This window comes from Macrotis lagotis, chromosome 8, assembly GCF_037893015.1.
Source record: "Macrotis lagotis isolate mMagLag1 chromosome 8, bilby.v1.9.chrom.fasta, whole genome shotgun sequence".
Lineage (NCBI taxonomy): Eukaryota > Metazoa > Chordata > Mammalia > Peramelemorphia > Peramelidae > Macrotis > Macrotis lagotis.
In genome coordinates, this window is record NC_133665.1 from 48443511 (window position 1) to 48468580 (window position 25070).

Here is a 25070-nt window from a genome sequence, read left to right on the forward strand (position 1 = left end):
AAAAGGAAGCAATCCCTGCCCTTAAGGAGCTAATGTTCTCACCAGCGCCACCTAGCTGCCCCCTAAAAGATTTTTATTATAGATGAGAAATGTAAAGATGTAAATATGTCTAGGACATTCTAAAAGTCTTAGTGTAGCTCTAAAGCTATGATGAGAAGCCATTCTATTATTCATTTTTATAGATGAAGAAAATGAGCTTCACTTGTCCTAGGTTACACATCAAGTTAATATCTGAACAAAGATTCGAACCCAGACCCCAAACTTCCAGTCCTGAGGGTACTCTTTTTCTTTACACTGGAAAGGGACCACTTTGTTAAAATTTCCATTCCCCCCAAGGCAGATCTGAAGCTTGGAAAGTCAACTTTGGGCTCACCCTTTACTCTCTCCTAACTCTTTCCTCCTGGTGGTGACTGGCAAGTCTTTTTTTTTTTTTTTGTTTGTTTGTTTTTTTTTGTTTTTAGATTTTTCAAGGCAATGGGGTTAAGTGGCTTGCCCAAGGCCACACGGCTAGGTAATTATTAAGTGTCTGAGGTCGGATTTGAACCCAGGTACTCCTGACTCCAAGGACGGTGCTCTATTCACTGCGCCACCTAGCCGCCCCAATGGCAAGTCATTTTCAAGTAGGCTCAGGCTGCCCATTAGAGGGGGATAACAGTCTTAGGGCTCTCATCTCCCAGATCCAAGTGTCAGTGGCCCCCCTGACAAAAAATGAGGGAACTGTGAGGGCCTTTCCGTCTCTGAGCAAGATCTGCTTGGCTTCCCCACCACATTGGCTTGGTTGTCCTAGTGACTGTGTGACCCTTCTCCCTCCCCTTTCTCCCCCCTCCCCATTGCCTGACACCATATAAATAGAGGCACAGAACAACTGGGAGCTCTTGGCAGTCACCATGAGGACGCTGGCTCTGCTCTGCTGCTGCATGGCTTCTCTCCTGCTCTCAGGGAAAGCAGGTATGATGACTCTTCCCTGGGCAGGAGGTCTGTGACCCTCTTGGCTTAAGTGGCTGGTCAGAGCGGGTTTGAGGGACTTAGCAAAGGAGAAAAGTTGGGAAGGGAATTTTGCTTGTCACTGGGCCACCTTCTCCTATTCCCTATCTCCTAACTTTCACCCTGAAAGTCTTTTCTGGGGTGGAAAGAATCCAGGGTCCTTCATGTCAAATTTTCCGACTTGCCAGCCCCATCAGCTATCACCTTTGTTGACTTCCCTTATGTCTGAGGTTGCAGAGGAAGGGTCTGATACTAGAACTATGTACAGCTTGGGGAATAAGGGTAGCTGGGGAGACTGGGGGTGGGGAGGAAGTTCTCAAATGAGCAATCCTCCTGAAATCAGAGCAGACCTTGGAAGGGGCATAGGGGATTTGGAATGGAAGTGGTGTTGGGAGCATCGGCAAACCCCAGGGGGCCTCTAGAGGAAACCCTCCAAATCTTAGAATTGGAAAGGGGTTTTAGAGGTCACCTATTTCAAACACATATCAAATGAAAGAAATGGTGGCAGGAAACTCCAGATGCTTTTGTGTTATGTAGGACTGAGATCAGCTGGGAACAGAATCCAGGATAGGGAAGGAGATAGTGATGGTGATAGATCTGGGGACAGAATCAGACAGAGTTTGGAACAGGGTCTGGCCTGGGGTCAGGAGTGGGATTGAAAAGGGGTCTAGAACTCTTGCTTTTCTTTTGACATCTCAGCATTTCGTGTGGTCAAGAAGGTAGCTTGGGTTACAGCATGGAGGTTATTTATAGGCTGTAGAGAGGACACCGGATCAGTTTGCTGCCCCTCCCTTGATGTGGGTCCTCTCAGCCATGCATGGGGAGGACTGCTTCAGGGACTCGGGATCCTCTGACCAGTTCACCCCCTCCCCACTGCCATTTTGGCTTTTCAGAATTGGGCCTAAGCTTGCTATTCTATATCCCAGGGACACTCAAGGACTTGAGCTCAGCCTCTCATGCCATCCCCATTGTTTCCTATTGGTAGACAGTCACAGTTAGAAGTGGAATGTGGCAGGCCTGATGAAGGAGCAGCCCCCTCCCCAGGCCTAGAGGGGTGGGGAAGGGGCCTGCAGACCTCAACATGTGCTGCTAGGCCCTGCCCTTGTCTGCCCTTGAGTTAATTTGGTCTCCCTGGGGCTGCCACGGCTGCTGCGTATTCCAGGCGGCTGTCAGGTGGCTAAGTATGGAAACAGCCTGGTAATTGGATCCTGAGCCCCAAGCTGCCACCACCACCCCTACTCTCCCCAGCTCTCCCCTGCTCCGGCCTCTTCCCCCCCACCCTGCTGGGCCACAGCTGCTGCCTCCCCTGCACTGTCACAAGGGCCAGGGGGCAAGGGAGTTTTAGCCTTTTAAGGATATCCTTTATCCTTCCTTCTAAACAAAGGGGCTTGAACCCTGTGGGTACTATTATCTCATTGACCCCAATGGGTGGGCAAGCAAGATTCTTTCCAGAGACTCTTGTCTTTTTCTATCCTCCATGAAGACAGGATAAAGGGAAGAAGGTCTTTCTCTTTTCACCTTAGACTCTTCTGCCTTGTTCATGTCTGACTTCAGAGATCTCCCTTTGATGGAGACCTGGACGACCTTTGTCTTTCTTCTAAGAAAAGGGTAGCTGCTAATTGAGCAGGAATTATGGATTCTGCCTTCTTAGAATGAGGAAACAAAACCCATCCTCTTGGTGGTTTGTGCTTCATTTCCCTTTCAATGGTAGATTTCATATCTAGAATAGTGCTCTTCCTCCAAATGGAAGATATTGCCCCTAGAATGATTTTGCTCTCCTCCCCAAACTGGTATTGATTATGTCTCTGTATTGGTGCCTTCCTTCATAGATTCCACAACCCAGAATGGTAGCTCTTTCTTTAAAATCCTTACCGAGATAATGTCTATCCTTGAATGGTGGTTCTTCTCTTGGTTAGAATTATATGATAAATTGCACCTCATTTTTTTGTGACAAATTATATGTCCTTACTCCAACCCCAATCTACTTCTGCACATTCTCCCCAAAGCATATTCTTATTTTACTGTCTCCACAATATAGACTTATGGCGACAGAATCAAGAGAAATGAGAGGGAGGCAGGTTGTCCCTTTAAAATCCTGTCCCTTCCTCACAAAGTGAGGTTTCCAAGAAAGCTTTTCTCTCATTTTGATCCCGCCATTTTTGCTTTTGAGCTACTTCTATTCCCTGGTTATCATGTGATTAACATCTGGCTTTTTTTTACCCAAAATGTCCTTGGAAAAAGCAGTTAAGCCCATCTTAGCTATATCCTCAGCAATATCCCATATTGCTCCTACAACTTTTTTTTTTTTTTTAGGATTTTGCAAGGCAAATGGGGTTAAGTGGCTCACCCAAGGCCACGTGGCTAGGTAATTATTAAGTGTCTGAGACTGGATTTGAACCCAGGTACTCCTGACTCCAGGGCCGGTGCTCTATTCACTGCACCACCTAGCTATCCCCTACACACACACACACACACACACACACACACACACACACACTATGGGAGGATTTGATGTCCCTCCAAAATACCTTAGAATCCCAGACTCATAGAGCTGGAAGACTTCTCAGAAGTAAATTAGCTCAAATCTCAATTTGCAAATGGGGAAACAGGCTAAGAAAGGGAAAGTGACTTGTCTAAGGTCATATACTAGCAAAGTCTTAGCCATCTCTTATTTCAATACCCTTTCCTATGTACAAAGAAATAGTCTTTAAAAAAAGGAGAGGAATGATCATAGTGTAACAGACTTCCAACTTGACTTTTACTTCTTAGCCTAGGCCTGGGGAGGCATTCTATAGATCCAACCAGAGATTCTATAGTAATTTCCCAGACTATGGGATGCAGAAGAGGTCACACATCTGCTGTGCAACCTTTCTCAGGGAGTATAGTAGAGAATGATGCTTTTGGTTATTTGCCTCCCCATGGGCTTCCTTTTGGGGCAGAAGGAAAATTAGGAAAATATTTCTGTGAACTACTCAACTATTGTCACTCATTGGCAAGGATTGGTTTGGGAACATAATGGTTGCCTATTCACTTGACAGAGATGGGGGGTTAGATCTGGGTGCTTCCCTGTTTATTAATTTTTCATTCTTCTACTGCATCCAATGCAATTTCACTCCAGTTCTCCTAGGATTCTCCTACTTACAGACTCTTAAGGCTTCTCTTTGATCCTATCCTGTGGCTATAGTGTCAAGAGCTCTTATTTGATATGCTCTGGCACTGTTGGTCCCTCAGTGCTCCAAGGGGTAACTTGACCCTCCTTGAGAGCTTGTGATTACAGTCAGTGAACCCCCTAAGGTTTGGTTTCTGATGATTCTCAGAAAGTGCTATCATTCATAGTGACTTTCTTAGTAGTGCAGCCCCACCACTGGCTACATATACAATAGGGAGGTATGCTGGGCCCCAACCAACTCTCATTCCCAATCTATGTTTAAAGGGCCTTTCCCATGAAACCAGTGATGAAGGGGTCTGACCAATTTAGTAAGTGTTATGGGCTATATTCCAATTAGAGAAACCCCTTTACTTCCTCCCTCCCTTTCCCACCATCCTCTAGGCCCAGAAAATACCATACATGATTGGACCAGCCTTGATCCTGAAACAAGCCAAAGTTCTCTAAGCTGCATTTTATTTCTTCCTTTCTAAATATTTGGAGGTATGAAAATTAATTTGATCACCCAATGTTAGTTCATCATAATGTAATCATAGAACAGAGACTATTAGAAGTAGAAGAAACTTTAGAACTTATAGACCTAGAAAGAGCCTTAGAATATAAAATGGTTGAACTGAAAGGGACCATAGAACTAAAATGGTAGACCTGAAAAGGGTATATGGTGTAAGAGCCTTAGAATATAGAATTTTAGTATTAGGGAGGATTCTTAAAACAATATTCAAGTTGTTCAGACCCTTAGAGTTCATCTAATTGGATTTTCTTATTGTATAGGAAATTGAAATCCAGAGAGGGTTTTATCAAAGTCATACAATTAGTTAGTAGTAGAATCAAGACTAGCACCTAGGCCATCTGACTCCTGATCTAGGGTTCTCACCATTGCACCAAAATATTTTATGCAGATTAATTATTATCATGAAAAACAATGTTTTAGTTTTTGATATAAGAAAAGAGTTAGATGTTTGCATACATGTGTCAGTTTAATTTAAAAGTCATTTTTAGGGGTGGCTAGGTGGCGTAGTGGATAAAGACTGGAATCAGGAGGACCTGAGTTCAAATCCAGCCTCAGACACTTAATAATTACCTAGCTGTGTGGCCTTGGGCAAGCCACTTAATCCCATTTGCCTTGCAAAAAACCTAAAAAAAAAAGTCATTTTTATTCATGGATGTTCTTTCTATGGGTTATTCAGAAGAGATAGAAATTCTATTAAGTCTTAAGGTTTCATATAGGATGATGACAAGGTCAATACAGAGAGAACTAGACTTGGGGGCAAGATATATAACAGATGTATATCTAAGCTTCTTATCAAAAAGTATGTAGCCATATATAGCAAACGAATATTTTTGCATATTTTGGGTATGGATTTTGGGTGGATTAGTTGTGTGTTCATGATTAAGATACTTTAATTGGGGTAAGCTTATTAGAGGAAGAAAGTTTATGGCTGTGTTTTGAGAGAATGAAGGATGGGTTTTGACAGATCACAGACCTGTTTAGACTTAGAGATGGCACAAGAAGGAATATGGGATTAAATGGAAGAAAAGATAGATATTTTAGGAAGTTTGAAGTTTGATCTAGATGGCTAGAATGGAAAATGAAATATTAATTATAGGGAAACCTAGACTTTTCAGATGTGAAGAAATTAGATATAAAGAATGTCCATAAATCCAGGAGAAGTGGATTTTGTATATCATGGTCTAGATTTGATTGTATTAAGAGGACCTGTATATATCTTTTCCTCTTCTCCACTTCTAATTGTGATGACATGATACTGGTTATGTAGTATAGGGATTCTGAGCTATTGGTACTCTCCTCCTTTGGTATCATCACAATGCTGAGTTTAATTTGATGATTTGAGCTTCTATATGAGTATTTTTCTCCAAGGTAGGAGTTCTTAACCTGGAAGCCAATGCTGCCTCCTCTCCTGCCCCCGCCCCCAGATAAATTTCTAGGGTCTGTGACTTTGGATGGGAATAAATAGCATCTTTATTTTCACTAACTTTTAACTTTAGGTTAGTATTTATTTCAATTAAAAATTTAAAAAAAACAGACATTAATCCATCATAGAGACCATAGTCTTCACCAAACTTCCATAGGAGACTAGAACTCTAAAGGGATGAGGAGTTGTATGTGAAAATTTTATTTAGGGATGCTTTTAAGATCCCTTAATTAATCTGCTAATCTAGAAATCCAGCAGGGCCTGAGTGAAATCAAATGAATCAACATGTACTTCCAACTTAGACCAATAATAATTTACATTTAAGTTGTACTTTAAAGCAATTTCATTCATAATGACCAATGAGGAAAGTATTACAATTATTATTATCCCTATTTTATAGATGAGGAAACTGGACCTCTTTTTTATTTCTTTTTTTTTAAATATCGTATTTGAGTTTTGAGTTTTACAATTTTTCTCCCAATCTTACTTCCCTCCCCCATCCCCCCCCCCCCACGGAAAGCAATCTGTCAGTCTTTATTTTGGGAAACTGAACCTCTTAGAGGTTAAATGACTGTCCTTAAACAGGTAGCCAGTAATTGTTTAGGGTGGAATTTGAAAACAGATCTTCAGTTTCTTTCTCTTTCTCTTTGTTTTTGCAAGGTAGTGGGGTTAAGTGACTTGCCCAAGGTCACACAGCTAGGTAATTATTAAGTGTCTGAGGCCAAATTTGAACTCAGGACCTCCTGACTCCAGGGCTACTGTGCCACCTAGCTGCCCCAGACCTTCACTTTCTAAACCCAGTATTATTCACATCACACTAGTTCTGTAACTGACTTTCTATTTTCTTTTCTTTTTTTTTTAGTTTTTGCCAGGCAATGGGGTTAAATGGCTTGTCCAAGGCCACACAGCTAGGTAATTATTAAGTGTCTGAGGTCGGATTTGAACTCAGGTACTCCTGACTCCAGGGCCGGTGCTCTTTCTACTGCGCCACCTAGCTGCCCCTTGTAACTGGCATTTTTAACCTTCTTTTATGTCATAAACTTTTTAGTAGTCTTCTGAAGACTATGAACCAGCTTTCAGAAGAATAACTTTTTAATGTATAAAATAAAATATATAGATTACAAAGGAAATCAATTATATTAAAATATAGTCATTAAAATACAGTTATTAAACTATTTTAAAAAGTCAATTCAATGATTGTACATGTATAACTTAAATCAGATTATTTACTATCCTGAGGTAGGGGGGAGGGAAAGGTAGGAGGGAGGAAACTTTACAAAAATGAATGTTGATAATTATTTTTACATATAGTTGGAAAAATAAATTTAAAAAAGAATTTAAATTCAGGAGAAAAAACAGTTCATGGACACAGGTCACAGGTTAAGAATTTCTGCTAAAGTTTAGAGATCAAGGACAATCCTGAGAGATTTGTGGATAATGCCATCCATATCCAGAGAAAGGATACTGTGTTCTCTTTAAAAAAAACAAACTTCTTTTATATTTTTCCTTTCTTTTTCCTGGGTTTTTCATTCTCCTTAGTTCTAATTCCTCTTTTGCAACATGGCTATTATGGAGATATATTAAGCACTTTTGTACATGTATAACTTTTATCAGAATTGTTTGTCACCATGAAGAAGGAGGAGGCAAGGGAGGGTGGTAGAAAAATGTGGAACTCCTAATTTTGCAAGTGGATGAATGTTGAAAACTACCTTTGCATGTAATCAGAAAAATGAAATAAAATTTCATTTGGAAAAAAAGAATTTCTCCTAAAACATAGCTTTCAAACTGCTCCAAATCACTCATTTTACATATGAGAGAACTGAGGACCACAGATGGGAAATAATTTGTTCAAGGTCACACATCTAATTAGTGGCAGAACTAAGACTAAAAGCTAGCTCTTTTGACTTAGTTCAGTATTTTTTCCACTAGATGAAGCTCTTAATAAACTGAAATGGAAATTATGGTGCAGAGCCTTCCCATTTTATGTCATTTTTCCATTTTGTGGCACCTTCACTTCTTCCACCCCACTCAGTCATCTAGAATTCTTATATCTTCTTTCTTTTCTTCTCTACCAAGTCCTACTCTTAGGAGAGGATTAGGAACTTATTCAAACTAAGATATAAAGGACTGATGATTGTTTAAAATGTTAGATTTAAAATGGAAGAGTTGTCTTTCTAGTGGGATTGAAATTTTAATTGAAAGGAATAAAGCTTTAATATCGAATTTCAGACAGTGTATCTTTAAGAGAGGTGTTTTGGGATCAGAAGTATCAAATACACTGCTGGCCGGTACATACAGGAAGCAGATTAAAATGTGTTTGGGAAATATTTAGTAAAATAAATAAAAATACAATAAAACAGGATAGTATTAATATTTGACTTTCTAATCCATATACACCTCCCAAAGAACATATATGGTTTAGTGGCTTCATTTCTATTTGAATTTAGCACTACTATTTTGGAGGATTGGGGAATCAATTAGATGTTTGACCTGTGCTCATGGTAAAACCTTGGGTTCTTTATCTATATTACAGGCCCCTCTTAGCTCAAGGATTCGAGGTCTAGGAAGCATAATAGTAGAGGCCCTTGGGCTACTGAAAGGAAGACTTGGCTTTGACCTACAGAGAGGTCAGCCATGGGGCCAGCTGCAGAGCTTCCCTGTCTCCTAGGGGCTCAGCCTAATGAAAGGTGAGAACCCTGAAGGCTCTAACACCTCTCCAGCTTAGGGATCCTGATCCCTATTGCTTTCCAGCCCTGAAGAGGGTCGAGGGCAGAATGAGGGGGTTAGATGGGGACAAATATTAGGTCTGGGCAACAGTGGTTCTGTGATCAAGAAAATCCCTGTTGCTGTCTATTGGGCTGCAGACTAAATTTTCTTCATCTTTCGTGGGCAGGTCTATTCAGGTGCTCCATCTCCTCTTTGAGTCCCACCTATCTTTCTCATCTAACCCTCTAGCACTTGATCTTTCCTGGGTTTACTTAGGTTGTGTTGCTCCATTTCTGGATAGGGAGCTAGGCTCTGACTTGGGGTTTTCAAACTAATCTGTATCTTCACAAGGTTCCCTGGCTAAACTATTCTGGGGGTGATAGACAGAAGGATCAGCTATTCACACCTTCTAGTTGGGGACCTGTATGGTAATTACCTTCCCCCCCATCCCTAATCTCATAGGGTGGGTGGAGGGGGTGACAAGGAGGAGGAACAATTCCTAGCAAAGTGGAGTTGAGGAATAACTTGTCCTCAGTGACCTGACTTCTTTGTAACCCTTTTTAGACCATGGGCTCCCCTCCTCTGTTCCTGTGGTTGGGTGTGCCAGGCTATCTCTAGGAGGAAAATGAGGTTGTGGGCATCTCCTGCCTGGCACTGCCTTTGGGATGGGACACTGCCAGTTGCCTATCTTCCCTGAGATAACGTCAGTGGGACCATGGGGGAAGTATAATCAGTGCTGCTCTAATGAGCTCCAAACAGGGGCATAGAAAGATTTCAGGTGGGATGCTGGCCAAGGCAGACTCCTCACCATCTCATTCCAAGGGTATTAAAAGATTGAGGGAGTCCTCTTCTCATATAACCTGCTGCAAAAGATCCTTCCCAACCTCCACCCCAGAGCATGGGACCCTGGCCCTTCTGACCCTGGCTCAAAGTTCATCCTATGTGTCCTGCTTTCATTCAGCAAACGAGAAATGTGAGGTTGGGGAAAGAAGAGTGAGCTTGGACTAGGAGGACTTGGGTTCAAGCCCCAGCTGCATTATTGAATTAACTATGTAACCTTGGGCAAGTCACTTAGACTCAGCCTTAATAGGGATCATCATATTTGCACTTTCAATCTCATAAGGTTGTTGAGTGAGAATAATATTGAATAAAGGATGACAAAAATGTGTATTATTATTATTATTATTATTCAACATATATTGAGTCCCTATTATATCTCCAGCACATACCAAGTACTGTGAAAATACAAAACAAAGAGGAAATAAAGCTCATTATTATCTTGTTAGATAAGATATTAATTAAAATAATTAGAGAAAGAGACAATCATACGCAGGGTTAAAGAGTCCTAGATATTAAAACTATACTAGAATGTCAGAACCTTAAAGATTATCTAATTCACCCTACTCATGTAGTGGAAACTGTGACCCAAAATATAGAAGGAAATTAAGACCCCCCCAAAGGTTAAATGGCTTGACCAAGGTCATAGTTAGGAATAGAGCTGAGATTAGAATCTATTTCTGCTGCTACCTTATCCTGTGCTCCCCTCTACATCCCCTCCCTGCCATGCCTTACTAATTAAGTGTGAAGATGTGAGGAGGACAATAATGAGGTTGGGTAACTAGGGCTTTCCCTAGGGCACCAAAAGATTTAGAGGGTCCAGAAAACTCCAATTATATTTTAAATGATTATATAATTTCAAAATTTGTTACATTTGCATTCTAAATCACTTTTTTTGTTTATTTAGGTTTTTGCAAGGCAAATGGGGTTAAGTGGCTTGCCCAAGGCCACACAGCTAGGTAACTATTAAGTGTCTGAGACTGCATTTGAACTCAGGGCTGGTGCTCTATCCACTGGGCCACCTGGCCTCCCTGTCTTAAATCTTTAAATGAGAATTTAATAATAATAATAATAATAATAATAATGATAATAATAATAATAACAACCACCCAAGATTAATATACTCATACCCCAAGAGATACACAATTACTTATATGCACATTTTTGAAGGAAAACATCAGAATAGATAAAGAGAAGAAAAGATAAGAGATAAAGAAGACAAAGAATTACCCAATCTGAGGAGGCTCCAATATCTGAAAATCTGTCAGGTTGGGGAAGTAGAGTCATAGCACAGCCTCCACGGCCTTGATTGGGAAAGTCCCTTCGACAGAGTCCTCTCTGAAAGGGGTGACTTCCAAAGCACACGTTCTCAAGTGAGACCTTTATAGTGCTTACATAGTTCCAAGGGCTTACCAAACTAGACAGTGATCAATAGGCTCTCTTGCCTGAATTCAAAGATCCACGAGTTTCCGCCAAAATACCCTCAGATCCTGAGTGCAATCACTTTCTCCAGATGTCTTGAGGTAAACACCCAGGGATGGACCAAGTTCCCAGGTGTGGACCCCAAAACATGTTTACCAGGAATGTTTCCCTGTACTCCCTGCCCTGGAGAAACATGATCAACATGCTTCAGTTTAGGGTGCTTAGGAAGTTCCTTCTCCTTGGACCATGATGGCTGAATTTAGCCCTTTACCCTTCAGCAACATATTAATATGTACACAGTAAGACTTAATGAATATTTGCAGGAATTGGTTTACATATTAAAAACTAAATGTGTGGGGTGACTAGGTGGCATGGTGGATAGAGCACTGGTCCTGGAATCAGGAATACCTGAGTTCAAATGAATAATTACCTAGTTGTGTGGCCTTGGGCAAGCCACTTAACCCCATTTGCCTTGTAAAAACCTAAAAAACCTCCCCCCAAAACCCCAAATGTGTGATTACAGTAATAATCCAAACTTATATTTCATAACACTTTAAATGTTTAGAAAGCACTTCTTTCACAACAGTCTTATGGGGTAGGTAGTTCAGGTATCATTATTCCTTTTACTCATGAGGAAATTGGGGCTCACAGGACATGTAATTAGTAAGTGTTAGAGCTGGAATTTGAATTCGAAGTCTTTTGTATAGCTATTAATCCTATAGATAGTTTGATTCGGAGGAACTCGATATTTGCACTGATTTTGGAAACCTTCACAGAGGAGATGGTATTTATATTGGGCCTTGAAAAATGGGTAGGATTTTTAAAAGACTGAGAAATATGGGAGTGAATTCCAGAGAGATAGAATTTCAGGAATTAAGGCAAGGGATGTGAGAAAGTTCAAGTTGTATTTATCTATCTATAGAAAAGTAAAGATAGTTTGGTGGAAAGTGGCTTTGTGAAAAGCAGTAGAAGATGAATAAGTCACTTAAGCCTCAGTTTCCTCATCTGTAAAATAGGAGTAATATTTTTATTTCTTACTCCAAAGGCTTGTTGTTAGAGAAATGTGATCTAGCAATAAGACTATAGGTAGGTAGGTTGGGACCTGATTGTGAATAATCTACAATTACAAGCTAAGCGGCAATTCCCCTGGTCCTTTTCCCTATGGGGAATTTTTTCCTAAGGAACTCCACCCTCTCTGACATTCATATCCATCTACAGAAGTCCAAACTTCTGCCCATCTAGCTACAACAGGTGCAGGAAAAGCCGGACCTGGAGTTATGAATCTGCAGGAAGTGTGTTCTTGCTGGGAATTCAACCCACCAAGCAGGCCCTGTGAGGGGAACAGGGAGAATCCTGAAGTTTGGGAGCCCCCTCCCATCCCAGGAGAGGGGAGGGCAGTTCCATCCTTAATCTAGTTACTGCCAGACTTTCTATTTTTGGCCCTCCTCCAAGATGTTGCTCAGTAAGGAAGCTAGCCCAGAATTTCTCATAGATACTCATAAGGTTAAGGCTATGGATTTCATTTCTGAGTATATCCAGTTATCCCCAGCAACAGATTGTACCCTTAACCTTACCTTAACCCATCTGGTTCAAGAATTGTGTAGTCACAATCTAGTCTAACTAGGTAGATGGGTATAGATGACTCAAGGCAGATGAAAGTGCATGGAATAATAATAATAATAATAATATTAATAATGATGATGCTGATGGTAATAACTCACACAGTGAATTAAGATTTGCAAAATGTTTTCCTAATACTTTCTAACCCAAACACAGCTAGAGTAAAATCTGGGATGTGACTCCAGGTTGTTCAGACTCTAAACCAGTTCCAATTCCATTAGTGAAAGAAAAATTAAAGGAAATTATTCTTTATTCTATATTCTACAGATAAGGAAACTTGCTCTGAGAGGAAAAGTAGTCACATCTTTAATAAATATTCACTGTTGATGGCTAAATGATATCATCTCAACATCTAAAAAATGTCATTACTGCAAATTTAATGTTTTTGTTGCTTGGAGCAGGGTTCTACAGCATCAGAATACAGAGGGCATCATCAATTCACTTCTATCCTGGTTCCTGAACAGTATAGGCACCTGGAAGATGCTGAGAAAGTAGCTGGTAGGAAAAAAAAACTAGGCTAGGAGTCAAAAGACCTAGATTCAAGTTCTGGTCTTGACATTTACTAACTGTCTGACTCTAGAAAAATTAGAAATAAATTTCCTAAAGCTCAGTTTCCTCATCTCTAAATTGGAGATAAAAATACTTGCACCACCTACCTTAAAGAATTTTCCCCTTTTTCACTACTTTTGCCAGCCTCCTAAGTGAGGTAGGAAGGGAGCATAAACAGTATTTTCCCTTTCTCATTTTTTTTTAGGTTTTTGCAAGGCAAATGGGGTTAAGTGGCTTGCCCAAGGCCACACAGCTAGGTAATTATTAAGTGTCTGAGATCGGATTTGAACCCAGGTACTCCTGACTCCAAAGCCGGTGCTTTATCCACTAAGCCACCTAGCCACCCCTCCCTTTCTCATTTTGCTTAGGAATCTACTCTCAGCATATTTTTCTTATCATTTCCTAGTAATTGTGGGACCTTGAAGGAAATGAGAAATAACTTCTCAAAAAAAAAAAAGATTGGGGAGCTCTAGAGCACAGGCTAAAGTGGAAAATTCATGAGTCTGGCTTTTGAGGCTCTTCATAAACTGACCCCATTTTACCTTCCCAAAGTGAGTCCAACCAGAACAGACTTCTCACTATTCCCTGCTTATTCCATTTTCACTTCTGTCCCCAAAACTTTGCTCATCCTATTTCTAATCCACGATGACTACTGTTTCCCTTTCTTCTCTGAGATTCCACCACACTTACTGTTTATTTCATTCACTCTGTATGTACCTGTATGACCTAGTATTGTTAGTTATAATAAGTCAAAAAGAATTTATTAAGTGTCTACTAAATACTAGGGCAGTATGTCAAGAGCTGGAGAGATAATTAAAAAAAGACAAAAATAATCCCTTCCCTCAAGGAGCTCATAATCTAATGCAGGGAAAGGAAAGACAACTTGCAAACATCTATGCACAAACAAGCTTTAAAAAAGATAAATTGAAGATAGCCTCAGAGGGGAGACATTAACATTCAGAAGAACCAAGAGATGCTTCTTGCAGGAAGTAGGATTTTAGCTGAGATTTGAAAGAAACTGTGGAAGCCCAGAGACAGAGATGAACAATAGAATTTCAGAAATGAGAGACAACCAGTGAAAATAGCCATAGTTGAGAGATGGAGTGTGTTGTTCAAGAAGTATCAAGGAAGTGTGATTGGATTGCAGACTCTGTGTGTGTGTCTGTGTGTGTGTGTCTCTATGTGTGTGTGTTTGTGTGTCTGTGTGTGTGTGTTTCTGTGTGTATGTGTTTCAGAAGACTGGAAACAGAGGAAAATATTTTTTGTTTGATCTTGAAGGCAATAGGGAGCCAGCTTTTTTTCAAACGGGAAAGACATGGTCAGATCAGCAGTTTAGGTGTTTGATTTTAAATAACTGAATAGAGGATGGACTGGAATGGTGAGAGACTTGAGGCAGGACAACATATAATTTTAATAGACCAGGCATGAAATGATGAGGGCTGGTATCAGGATGTTGGCAATTTCAGAGAAGAGATGTTTTGAGAAGAGAATTTATAGGATTTGACAATAGATTGGAAGGGGTAGGGGAGAGAATGAGAAATTGGTAATGAAACTGAGTTTTTGACCCTAGGTGACTAGAAGGGTGGCGATAACCTCAGCAGAAATACAGAAATTAGGGGTGGCTAGGTGACACAGTGGATAGAGCACGACCTGAGTTCAAATACAGCCTCAGACACTTAATAACTACCTATTTCTGTGACCTTGGGCAAGCCACTTAACCCCATTGCCTTGCCACAAAAAAAAACCTAAAAAAAGAAATAGGGAAATTAGGAAGAGGTGAGAATTTGTGGGGGAAGGATAATGAGCTAAGTTTTGGACATCTTGAGTTTGAATTGTAGATGGGACATTCAGATTGCTAATAGACTGTTGGAAACTTGAGACTGTAGGAGAGACATTCCTTCTGAATCAGAAGTCATAAGAATTGTCAGTATAGATATGATTATTGAATTCGTGGGACCCAAGTGATTGGTATAGAGAAAGAAGAGAAGAGGGCCCAAGACAGCACCTTGGGAGACACCCATAGTCAAGCATATCCACCCATTGGATATAAAGATACAATCAAGGAGACTGAGAAGGAGTGGGTTAGAGAGGTAGGAGGAAAACCAGGAGAGAGCAATATCACAATAACATTTTAAGGTTTGTAATGTACTTAACATACATTATGTCATATTTTATCCTCAAAGCAACACTCAGAAATAGGTGACAGCATCATTTTACAGATGAGAAAACTGAAGCTGAGAGAAGTTAAATGATTTGTCCAGGGTCATTGAGGTAGTAAGTCTCTAAGGACGGATTCCAACTTAGGGCCTTCTAATGTCAAATTAAATGGTCCCTCTCCTGAATGACTTTTATTCTTTTTTAAAAAATATATTATTTATTTAAGGCAATGGGGTTAAGAGTGACTTGCCCAATGTCACACACATAGGTAATTATTAAGTATCTGAGATCAGATTTGAACCTGGATCTTCCTGACTCTAGGGCTGGTGCTCTTTCCACTGTACCACCTAGCTGCCCCCATTACTTGTATTCTTTATATAGTTGTCGTTTCATGTATATTTTATCTCCCCAATATAAGCAGTACCCAGCTTATAAGTTCCTCAAGAGCAGAATCTTATATTTTTCTTGTATGGCTCTGCAGTACCTAGATGTATAAACATGCCTATGGGTACATGGAAGATGCTCAAGAGAAAGTTTAATGAAAAGAACATTGGCTTGGAGCTAAAAGACCTGGATTCAAGTTCATACTTGCTAACCATGGTACTTAAATTGCTTAAGCCTCAGTTTCCTCAACTCTAAAATGAACCTTGATGGGTTTTTGCAAGTAAAGTTCTATATAAATCATAAAATTTTATAAACTTCATAAGCCTTTCATATAAATAAGAGTTATTGTGGAATATAAGGATTGAAAATAGAGATCATAAGGTATTGAGGAGCATTCTCTCCCCCCATTTTATTGATGAGAAAACTTCTGAAAGTCAGAGAAAGGTAAAAATCATCTGCTTAGAGCAGGGATGGAGATCATCTGGTCCACGGGCTATTATAAGGCTTGAGAAATCATTTGGTCTTGTGCTGCATGGCAATCAGGTAGGACCAATAAATCTAGGAACTCTTTGTTCCCCCTTTAATATAAATATTTTATTTGTTTTCCAATTATATATATAAAATAGTAGGTTCTTCCTATCATTTTTGTAATGTTTTGAATTTTACAATTTTTCCTCCAACCTTGCTTCCCTACCCCTGGCCCAAGAAGGCAGTCTGATAGTCTTTACATTGTTTCCATGGTATGCACTGATCAAAATTGAATATGTTGAGAGAAAAATCAAATCCTTAAGGAAAAAATAAAATATAAGAGACAGCAAAACTATGTAATACATAAGATAATGGTTTTTTTTTTTTAAATTGAAGGCAATAGTCTTTGGTCTTTGTTTAAACTCTACAATTCTTTCTTTGGATATAGAATGTATTCGCCTAAAATTATCCCTGATTGTTGCACTGATGAAATGAGCAAGTCCATTTAGGTTGATCCTCATCCCCATGTTGCTGTTAGGGTGTACAATGTTCCTATAGTTCTGCTCGTCTCACTCAACATCAGTTCATACAAATCTTTCTAGGCTTTTCTGAATTCCCATCCCTCCTGGTTTCTAATAGAACAATAGTGTTCCATAACACAATTTGTTCCATTTCCCAATTGATGGACATTCACTTGATTTCCAATTCTTTGCCACCACAAACAGAGCTGCTATGAATAGTCTAGGTGCTCTTAATGGTGAATTAATTTCATGTTTGACCAAATATAGCAGATGAATGTGTTATAAATATCTAAATGATCCTTTATAGAAAAAGGTTCCCCACTTCTGCCTTAATGTATAAAGGGAAAGAAGGGTTCAGAAATCAAGCTAATGTTGCAGGAATACCTGTGTGGTAGAGAATGGAGGTTGAATGTAAATAATATTGGTGCTGGTCAGTACCTGCCTGGACAAAGGACTTTTCCCTGGAAGTCATTATTGAAGCCTCTGAAAGGCTATTACTACTAGTTTTGGAAACCCTGTAGACATAATTAAAAAAAAGATGGAGATACACACAAATGTAATAGGACATCAAAAATAGGACAATTAAAAATTTAGAAGTGCAATAAATATTTTTGTAGTCTTAAATTTTTTTAAAAAATGTATTGAGATCAGATCTGTGATTTCACCAGTGTAAGGAATTCCCAAGGGAGAAAACTCTCTCAGTTAAGATTGTCACCTTTTCTGCAACTTAGAGAGTGACCTAGAGTATTGAGAAATTGTGTCAATTCAGGGTCACACAGCCAATATGTGTCAGATGCAAGTCTTAAACCCAGAGACTTTTAATTCTATCTCTCAAGACAGGATACCTCTCTTAATCAGTAATACTTTTGTCTTTACATAAGCCATTTTTCTCTCTTCTTCTTCTCCCACTCAGAGACAAAGAAAAAAATAAAAAGCATACCTGATGCAAGGTATATAATATTCTGTACCTGCAGTGCTCCTTTTCTTTGTTATATAGGAGATTTAGTGTCTATTTATATAAATGTACTAATGATTGAGGAAAATATTAAGCAAAGTTGATATTAAACAATTTAAATGCTTAGAAGAAGACTTGCTGTTGGAAACAGAGGGGAATTAATGCTCAGAATCAATATTTATTAGGAGCAGCTAGGTGGTGCAGTGGATAGAGCACAAGCCCTCGAGTCAGGAGTACCTGAGTTCAAATCTGACCTCAGACACTTAATAATTACCTAGCTGTGTGGCCTTGGGCAAGTCACTTAACCCCATTTGCCTCAAAAAAACAACAACCTAAAAAAAAGAATCAACACTTATTTTGTGGAACTTGGGATCTTTATGTGAGGGGAATCGTTACCTACTTTGGACAAAGCTGTGAGCATGAAATCATATTTCTCCTTGCTATTCTCATTTGCTTAAGTATCTTCGAGGCACCCTGGCATTTGAATGAAATGAAGACTGGGTTTGTGATATAGGTGCTCAAGAAAGGAGTTTCATTCTACAAGATAAAAAATCAACTTGGCAACACTCAATTGGCAGCTTGACCAGTAGGTGAAGGATGGAGAAGGCAACAGTTGTTGTTAGAGAGACGCAGTTCAGTTGAGGTCAGTAGTCATTGACCCTGCCTTCTGAGAGAAAAATGATACCTTATATTTCTTTAACATTTTGTACTTTAAGAAGAACTTTTGGGATTATCATTTTTAAGCTAGATGAAACCTTAGAAGTTATCTCTTCCAACCCCCTCATTTTCCAGATAAAGAAACTGAGGGTAAAGAAACCAAGTGATTTGCCCAAGGTCACATAGGTTGTAAGTGACAGAACTGTAACTTGAAAACTCAGGTCCTCTGATTCCAGATGTAGAATTTTCCCCATAGTACCATGATACTGCCTCACTATTATTTAATTGTAGCCTTATAAGAGGTCAGGAGACTAGGTATGGTACACATTCAACAGAGAAGGGAAATGAGGTTTAGAGTAGATTTGTTAGAAAATGAGTTGGGATCAATATCTGACTTCATGCTTTTTACCACCAAAATGAGAGGAAGCTTATTATTTCTCTCTTGTTCCCCCAGATGGGTTCAACTCTCTATTCCCCAGTTTATCTTTTGACTTTTCTGTGACTTTCCCATGTGAGCCAGTGTTACTCCTACTGGCAGGCTAACTATTGCCAAGAACTCTTGAGATTGGTCCCCTTGTTTCATTTCCCCCTTTCTGCCCTATGCTGCACTCTGGCAGGGTTGCAGGGTGGGCTTCCAAAGATGTCCTGTTGCCCTTTATAGTAGTAGTTCAGTGATCATGAATGGGGCATACTGGGGCAACCTTGAGAGGAAGAAGAAAATTTGGTAATCTGGGTTCTTGAAGATAGATCCAAGTCCAGAATTTAATCCTATACAAGGTGTACACCAAATTAGAATGGCCACGGGGTCTGGCTTTCCTAGCAAATGCTCTGAATAGACAGATGCTTATTTCCTTTTTATGATATATAACCCTCCATCTTTCCATCTTGCACCTGGCACTTTTAGCCTCCTCTAGCTCTTAGACTTTTTGCTTTCTTCAAGACTCAGCTCAAAGTTTCTATGAAGCCTTTCCTTATTGCCCCAGCATCTAATGCTTCCCCTCCTAAAATTACCTTGTATTTATTTCATATGCATTCTGTAGATGCTTATTTATGCACATGTTGTCTGATACCTAGAACAATGACTGGCAAGTAGCCAGACTAAGTGAATAGCTTAATAAATGCCCATTGATAGATCCCATTGTGGAGTCCCTAAGAGAATTCTTTACATCTCAAATCATATAGAATTGAAAGGGGGGATGGTGGTGAGAGTAATTAGGCTGAGTCAGTGGAAAATCTACCTTACATGTGGCTCATTAGTTATTTTTTTTTGCAAGGCAATGGGGTTAAGTGACTTGCTCAAGAGCACACAGCTAGGTAATTATTAAGTGCCTGAGGTTGGATTTGAACTCAGGTCCTCCTGATGCCATGGCTAGTGCTCTAATCACTACCATCTAGCTGCTCCATAGCATTAGTTATTTACTATTAATTTTCTGGTCCCACTCCCCGCACTCCAGTAGTTCACCTTGGCAGATTTCTCTATGGATCAATCATTAAGTACTCATTGTATGCCAGAAATGAATTATATTCTGTGGAAGAGAGTTGTGGTTCCTGCCTTCCAAGAAACACGTTCTTTTGAAGAAGACAGGACACAGATATAAAAAGGTGACTAACTGAGCCGGGCATCCCAGAATAAATGCCAAAGGAGTGGTCATGGTGGTGAATGCTATAGGGTAGAGAAGGAAGAAGGAGAGGTTTCAAGAGGTTGGAAAAGACTTTGTGGATAAGGGAGATTCATCGAACTGGGCCTGAAAGATAGGTGGCATTCAAAGAGTCCACATGCCACAGGGGAAAAAGGGCACTGGACTCTGAATTAGAGTTCCAAATTAAAATCTAGGCTCTGCTTTTCATTAACCAAGTGACCTTGGATAAGTCATTCACTTCTTCCTTTGAACCCTTTACTAATCCTTGTACTGCTTAACCCCCTGGGGAAAGGAATTTGTAAAACTGTGAAGGGCTATGTGAGCTATTATTAGTGGGCAGGAGCATTCCAGGTGGAAGGGCACTCTGGGTGTAGCGAGCAGAGCAAGCAAAGCACTGTATATTTTTTTAGGTTTGTCCTGAAGAACATATCTTTTACCCATACTTTCTGCAGTGGGAAATTTGGGGGCCTATGATAAGTCTTCCTTGCCCGCAATTCAAAAAAGACATGAGCAGGCTGGGCAGGGAGAAAGAGAGCATCCTGTTCATGCCCACCTCTTAACCCTCGGGGAAACTGCTCTAAGAGAAGAAAGGAGCTCATTAGCCTAGCAATACTTGGGTGGTGAGACCCCTATCTGGTTTCACTATGTTAAAGGGATGAGATTAAATGAAGAGAACCCAGGGACTAAGTGATGCTGGCTTCTATGAGAGAGAAGCTGTTCATCTATTTAATGATCTGTAGGTGCTTCTCCTTGGGGCTAAGGCAAAGAGGACACATGAGGACAGTTCCCTGGACAGAGATTCCCTTGAGTCAGTGTAGAGAGAAGGAATGCTGAGTGTTAGGCTCAGCCAGAGATGGGACTGAGTCTTGTGTAGAAGGTGGGCTAGTGATGTTTGAAAAACATATCTGAGGGGGCAGCTATGTGGTGCAGTGAATAGAGCACCGGCCCTGGAGTCAGGAGTACCTGAGTTCAAATCCAACCTCAGACACTTAATAGCTATGTGGCCTTGGGCAAGCTACTTAATCCCATTTGCCTTGCAAAAAAACCTAAGGGAAAAAAAAAGAAAAACATATCTGAGAGATATACAGTTGTCTTTGATCTCTAGGGCCTTCTACAGCTACTTAATAAATATTTACTTGCTTGATCTTAGGGATGGGGACTAATTTGGGGTTCACTTTAGGGGTTTCATGTTTGTTTTGGAAGAGGTCCTAAAGATTGTAGATTTGTACACAATGGATATTCTTTAGCCTTCCCTCTTCATTACTCCCTGACTTAAACTGAGCTGATCTATCCTCAGATGATATCATAGGACTTCAGACAGATTTATATAGAGGTTTAATACATTAATTCAGTTGTTAATTTTCAGGTGTCTAGACTGATTTGCAATAGTTTTCTATATAGTATGATTATACTATAGTATGGACTCTAGTTCAAGGGCAACAAGAAATTTTCTATTCTTTTTGGTAACAAAATATTATTTTATTTTTTATAATTGTATGTAAAGATAGTTTTCAACATTTATTTTTATATTTTTTTGGTTTTTGTAAGACAATGGGGTCAAGTGATTTGCCCAAGATCACATAGCTAGGTAATTATTAAATGTCAGAAGTTGTATTTGAACTTAGGACCTCCTGACTCCAGCACCTCTGACATTTAATAATTACCTTACCTTGTGCTACCTAACTGTCCCTCACCATTTATTTATTTATTTTTTTTGCAAGGCAATGGAGTTAAGTGACTTGCCCAAAGCCACACAGCTAGGTAATTATTAAGTGTCTGAGGTCGGATTTGAACTCAGGTACTCTTGACTCCAGGGCCAGTGCTCTATCCACTGCACCACCTAGCTGCCTCACCATTTATTTTTAAAATTTTGTTCCAAATTTTTCTCCCTTCTCTTCCTTCCCCACTTCCCCAGATGAAAAGTAACCTGATAGAAGTTATACATATGCAGTTCTTTTAAATATATTTCCACATTAGTCATGTTGTAAAAGAAGGAACAGAGCAAAAGGGAGAAGAAAAAGCATAAAAAACACAAAGGAAAGGAAAATGGTATGCTTCCATCAGTTCTTTCTTTGGACGTGCATTGCATTTTCCATCATGAATCTTTTGAAGTTGTGGTGACCTTAAAATTTAAGGACCCTTCTCCTGGATAAATATTCCTATAGTCTCTGTATCCTCCTTTACTGGCCTTGGTCAGCTCAGACCTGAGCCTACAAAATTCAAATGGAATTGAGTGAGCTTCTTTACTTTGAAGCAGAGAGTAGGACTCTACTAGAATCTGGAGCTAGAGGGGTGGCATACTGGCCCTGGAGTCAGGAGTACCTGAGTTCAAATATGACCTCAAACACTTAATAATTACCTAGCTGTGTGGCCTTGGGCAAGCCACATAACCCCACTGATTTGCAAAAACCTAAAAAATAAAAAAGAATTTGGCGCTAGAAAGGACTTTAAGATCATTTAGTTTAACCTTCTGTTTTTATCATCCTTGTGATATCTGACTGTACTGATTCTGTGAATCATTTAGATCACATTGCTCACTACCATATAGTCTCAATAGTGAGAAGTTTTCCCCATGGTAGAGAGCCTCGAGACAGAGCCAATCTCTGTCCTGATCCCTACCAGACATATCCTCTTGGATGCCACATTTTGTCTTTGCAAACAAACAATTGTGGGACCAACCAACAGGCCTGAGGGAAAGGGCAAAAAAATGAACTTAAAGTTTATATATCTGAGCCTTATCTCAGATATACAAGCTGATATTGTATAGTATTTTGCAAAGTATTTTGCATTATCTAATTTGGAAAGGGACGAACAGATCAAGCACAAATTTATGCCAACCCCCAGCTCCTTCCCTTGGCTTTGACCTTCCTCTCTGGTGGGGAGGGGGTAGGAATCTGAAGAGACTGAGGAATGGGTAGCCTTATATGGCTTTCTCCTTGGCAGCTGGCTATCAGGCTTGCCCAAAGAGAACACATAAGCCCAGCAGCCCTTGGGTGGTGATAGTTTTGGCACATCACAGCATATCTTGTGTCCAACATTCTGGGTGAACTTCCCCCCAATCATACCCTTCTACCCCTGACATTGTTGATTTGTACTCTGATTGAGAGAGGATGGAAGTAGTGGAGGCAGGAGGGTTCTTGGGAGTACAGGACTTAGAACTGAAGGGACCTTAAAGATGACCTAGTCTTGGTATAATGCTTTGTATTTCTTTCAATCAATTGTTCAGCCACCCATTAGCCTTTATTAAGTACCTGCTATATACCAAGCACTATATACTATGTGGTAGGAATATGAAAACAAAAATAAAATAATTCCTTCCCTCAATGAATTTACATTCTAGAGAGGGACTAATATGTTTCCCTTTTTCCCAACATGGGCCCCTTGTCTCATTGATGAGGTCTTCCTAGAAACCTCCCTTTGGAGGAAGAGCCTGGACTAGCCTTCTTTCATTATCCAGACTTCTCCCCCCAACTTCTCTTTTCTGAGCTGTTTTTTTTTTCCAATTAGAATGTAAGTTTCTCGAGGAAGGAAGAAAACAAGCATTTACTAAATATCTTCTGAATGCCAGAAATTGTGAAGAGCCCTTTACAAATAGAATCTCATTTGATCCTCACAACAACTCTGGGAAGTAGATTCTATTATTATTCCCATTATATATATGTATATATAAATTCTTTTTTCTTATATTTCCTATTATTATTAGGAAACAAAGGCAGACTAAGATCAAATGACTTGCCCAGGGTCACACAGATAGTAAGTGCCTGAGCCTGTATTTGAACTCAAATCCCCCAGACCCAGGGCTCTATTAGATCACCTAGATGTTAGGAACTGTCTTTCTTTTCATATTTGTATTCCCAGCACTTAGTACAGTGCTTGGCTCATGGTAAGTCCATATACAAACTAAATGTGAGACAATTTTGAAGAGAAGGGCTTAGCAGCAGGTCCTCCAGGGGAGGAGGTGGACTATTTACATTTACTAAAGCTGGCACACTTACAGGGTCCTACAAAACTAGTTGGGACTATTAACTGAATTCTACTGATGGTCTAAAATGGAACTGGGGCCTTCCTTCTCTCCTGGGTAGCTGATCAAAGTCAAATTGTTTAAAATCTGAATGACTTTTGGTAACTTTGTTGTTTTGTTCATTGTTGCCGACTTGTTACAAGGACAAATGAGGTCACCACAGTTGTTGCTAATAGCTTTTCCAAGTATGTTGACATTTTAGGGTATTTTGAAGGGACCTAATGATTTTCTCCATTTGGGCATTCAATCTCCAACCCATCTCTCTTCTTCACCCCCAAATCTCCATTCTCTTCCTCATATAGAAATACCAACTTGCAAGTGGGCTATTTTCTGAATATGGTTGTCACTCTCTCCATATAGCTCCATGCTGGAGGTGGAGAATATGGAAGAAGAGATGGACTAGGGGGAGGAGAGAGGAGATCATACTCTGGTATAACAAGGGGTGAATAAGAGAGGGAGTCTGTGTCCATAGGAACTATTAGTCAACTTTGGGCTGAGGAGGGTGAGTGCTGACAGCTGGGACCCATTCTTGGCCCCTGTTCCCCTCCATGGCATATTGCCTCCTCTTTCCTTCCTAGCCAGCTGGAACTGTAAGCCACGCTTGGGGCTGCAATTGCAGATCCTCAGCAACTTCTCTGATGGTCTGCTGGAGCAGAGGGAGACTGAGGCTCTGAGCCCATGGACTTGCTGAGCTTGGCAACTGAGCTGCAAGTTTCACAGGAAATTAAATAGAGACAATCAAAGGAAAGTTACTGGCCTAGATTGAGTCAAGTGCTGCACCTAGCTAATCTGGCTCTCTAGAGCTGATTGTTAAATTTTCAGGGTGAGAATTTGTACCTCAGAAGTCAGCCTACTATACAAATCAAGATTTAATTTGTTCTTTGTTGATTGTCTATATTTAGATTGACAGCAAACTCTTTTTTTTTTTTAGAATGTACATCTTACCATTGCAAACAAACTATTGTGGGTCCACAGACTTTAGGGAAAAGGCAAAAGATGAATATAGTGCTTATGATCTTAGATAAGACTCAGGTTCACAAGAATGACAT

General features: G+C 40.0%; 1 protein-coding gene across 3 annotated transcripts in view; it reads left to right on the forward strand.

Moving 5' to 3' along the window:
• Positions 1–871: 871 nt before the first annotated feature.
• The window catches only part of SRL (sarcalumenin), a 67558-nt gene continuing 43359 nt past the window's right edge, over positions 872–25070 (forward strand). For 2 of the 3 annotated variants that reach the window (XM_074196853.1, XM_074196854.1), the window contains exon 1: positions 881–948. In XM_074196853.1, coding sequence (XP_074052954.1) covers positions 888–948 — 61 coding nt within the window. In that variant the 5' untranslated portion in view covers positions 881–887. Of the gene's footprint in view, positions 949–25070 lie in introns of all 3 variants that reach the window. The other variant, XM_074196855.1, reaches the window with a different exon arrangement.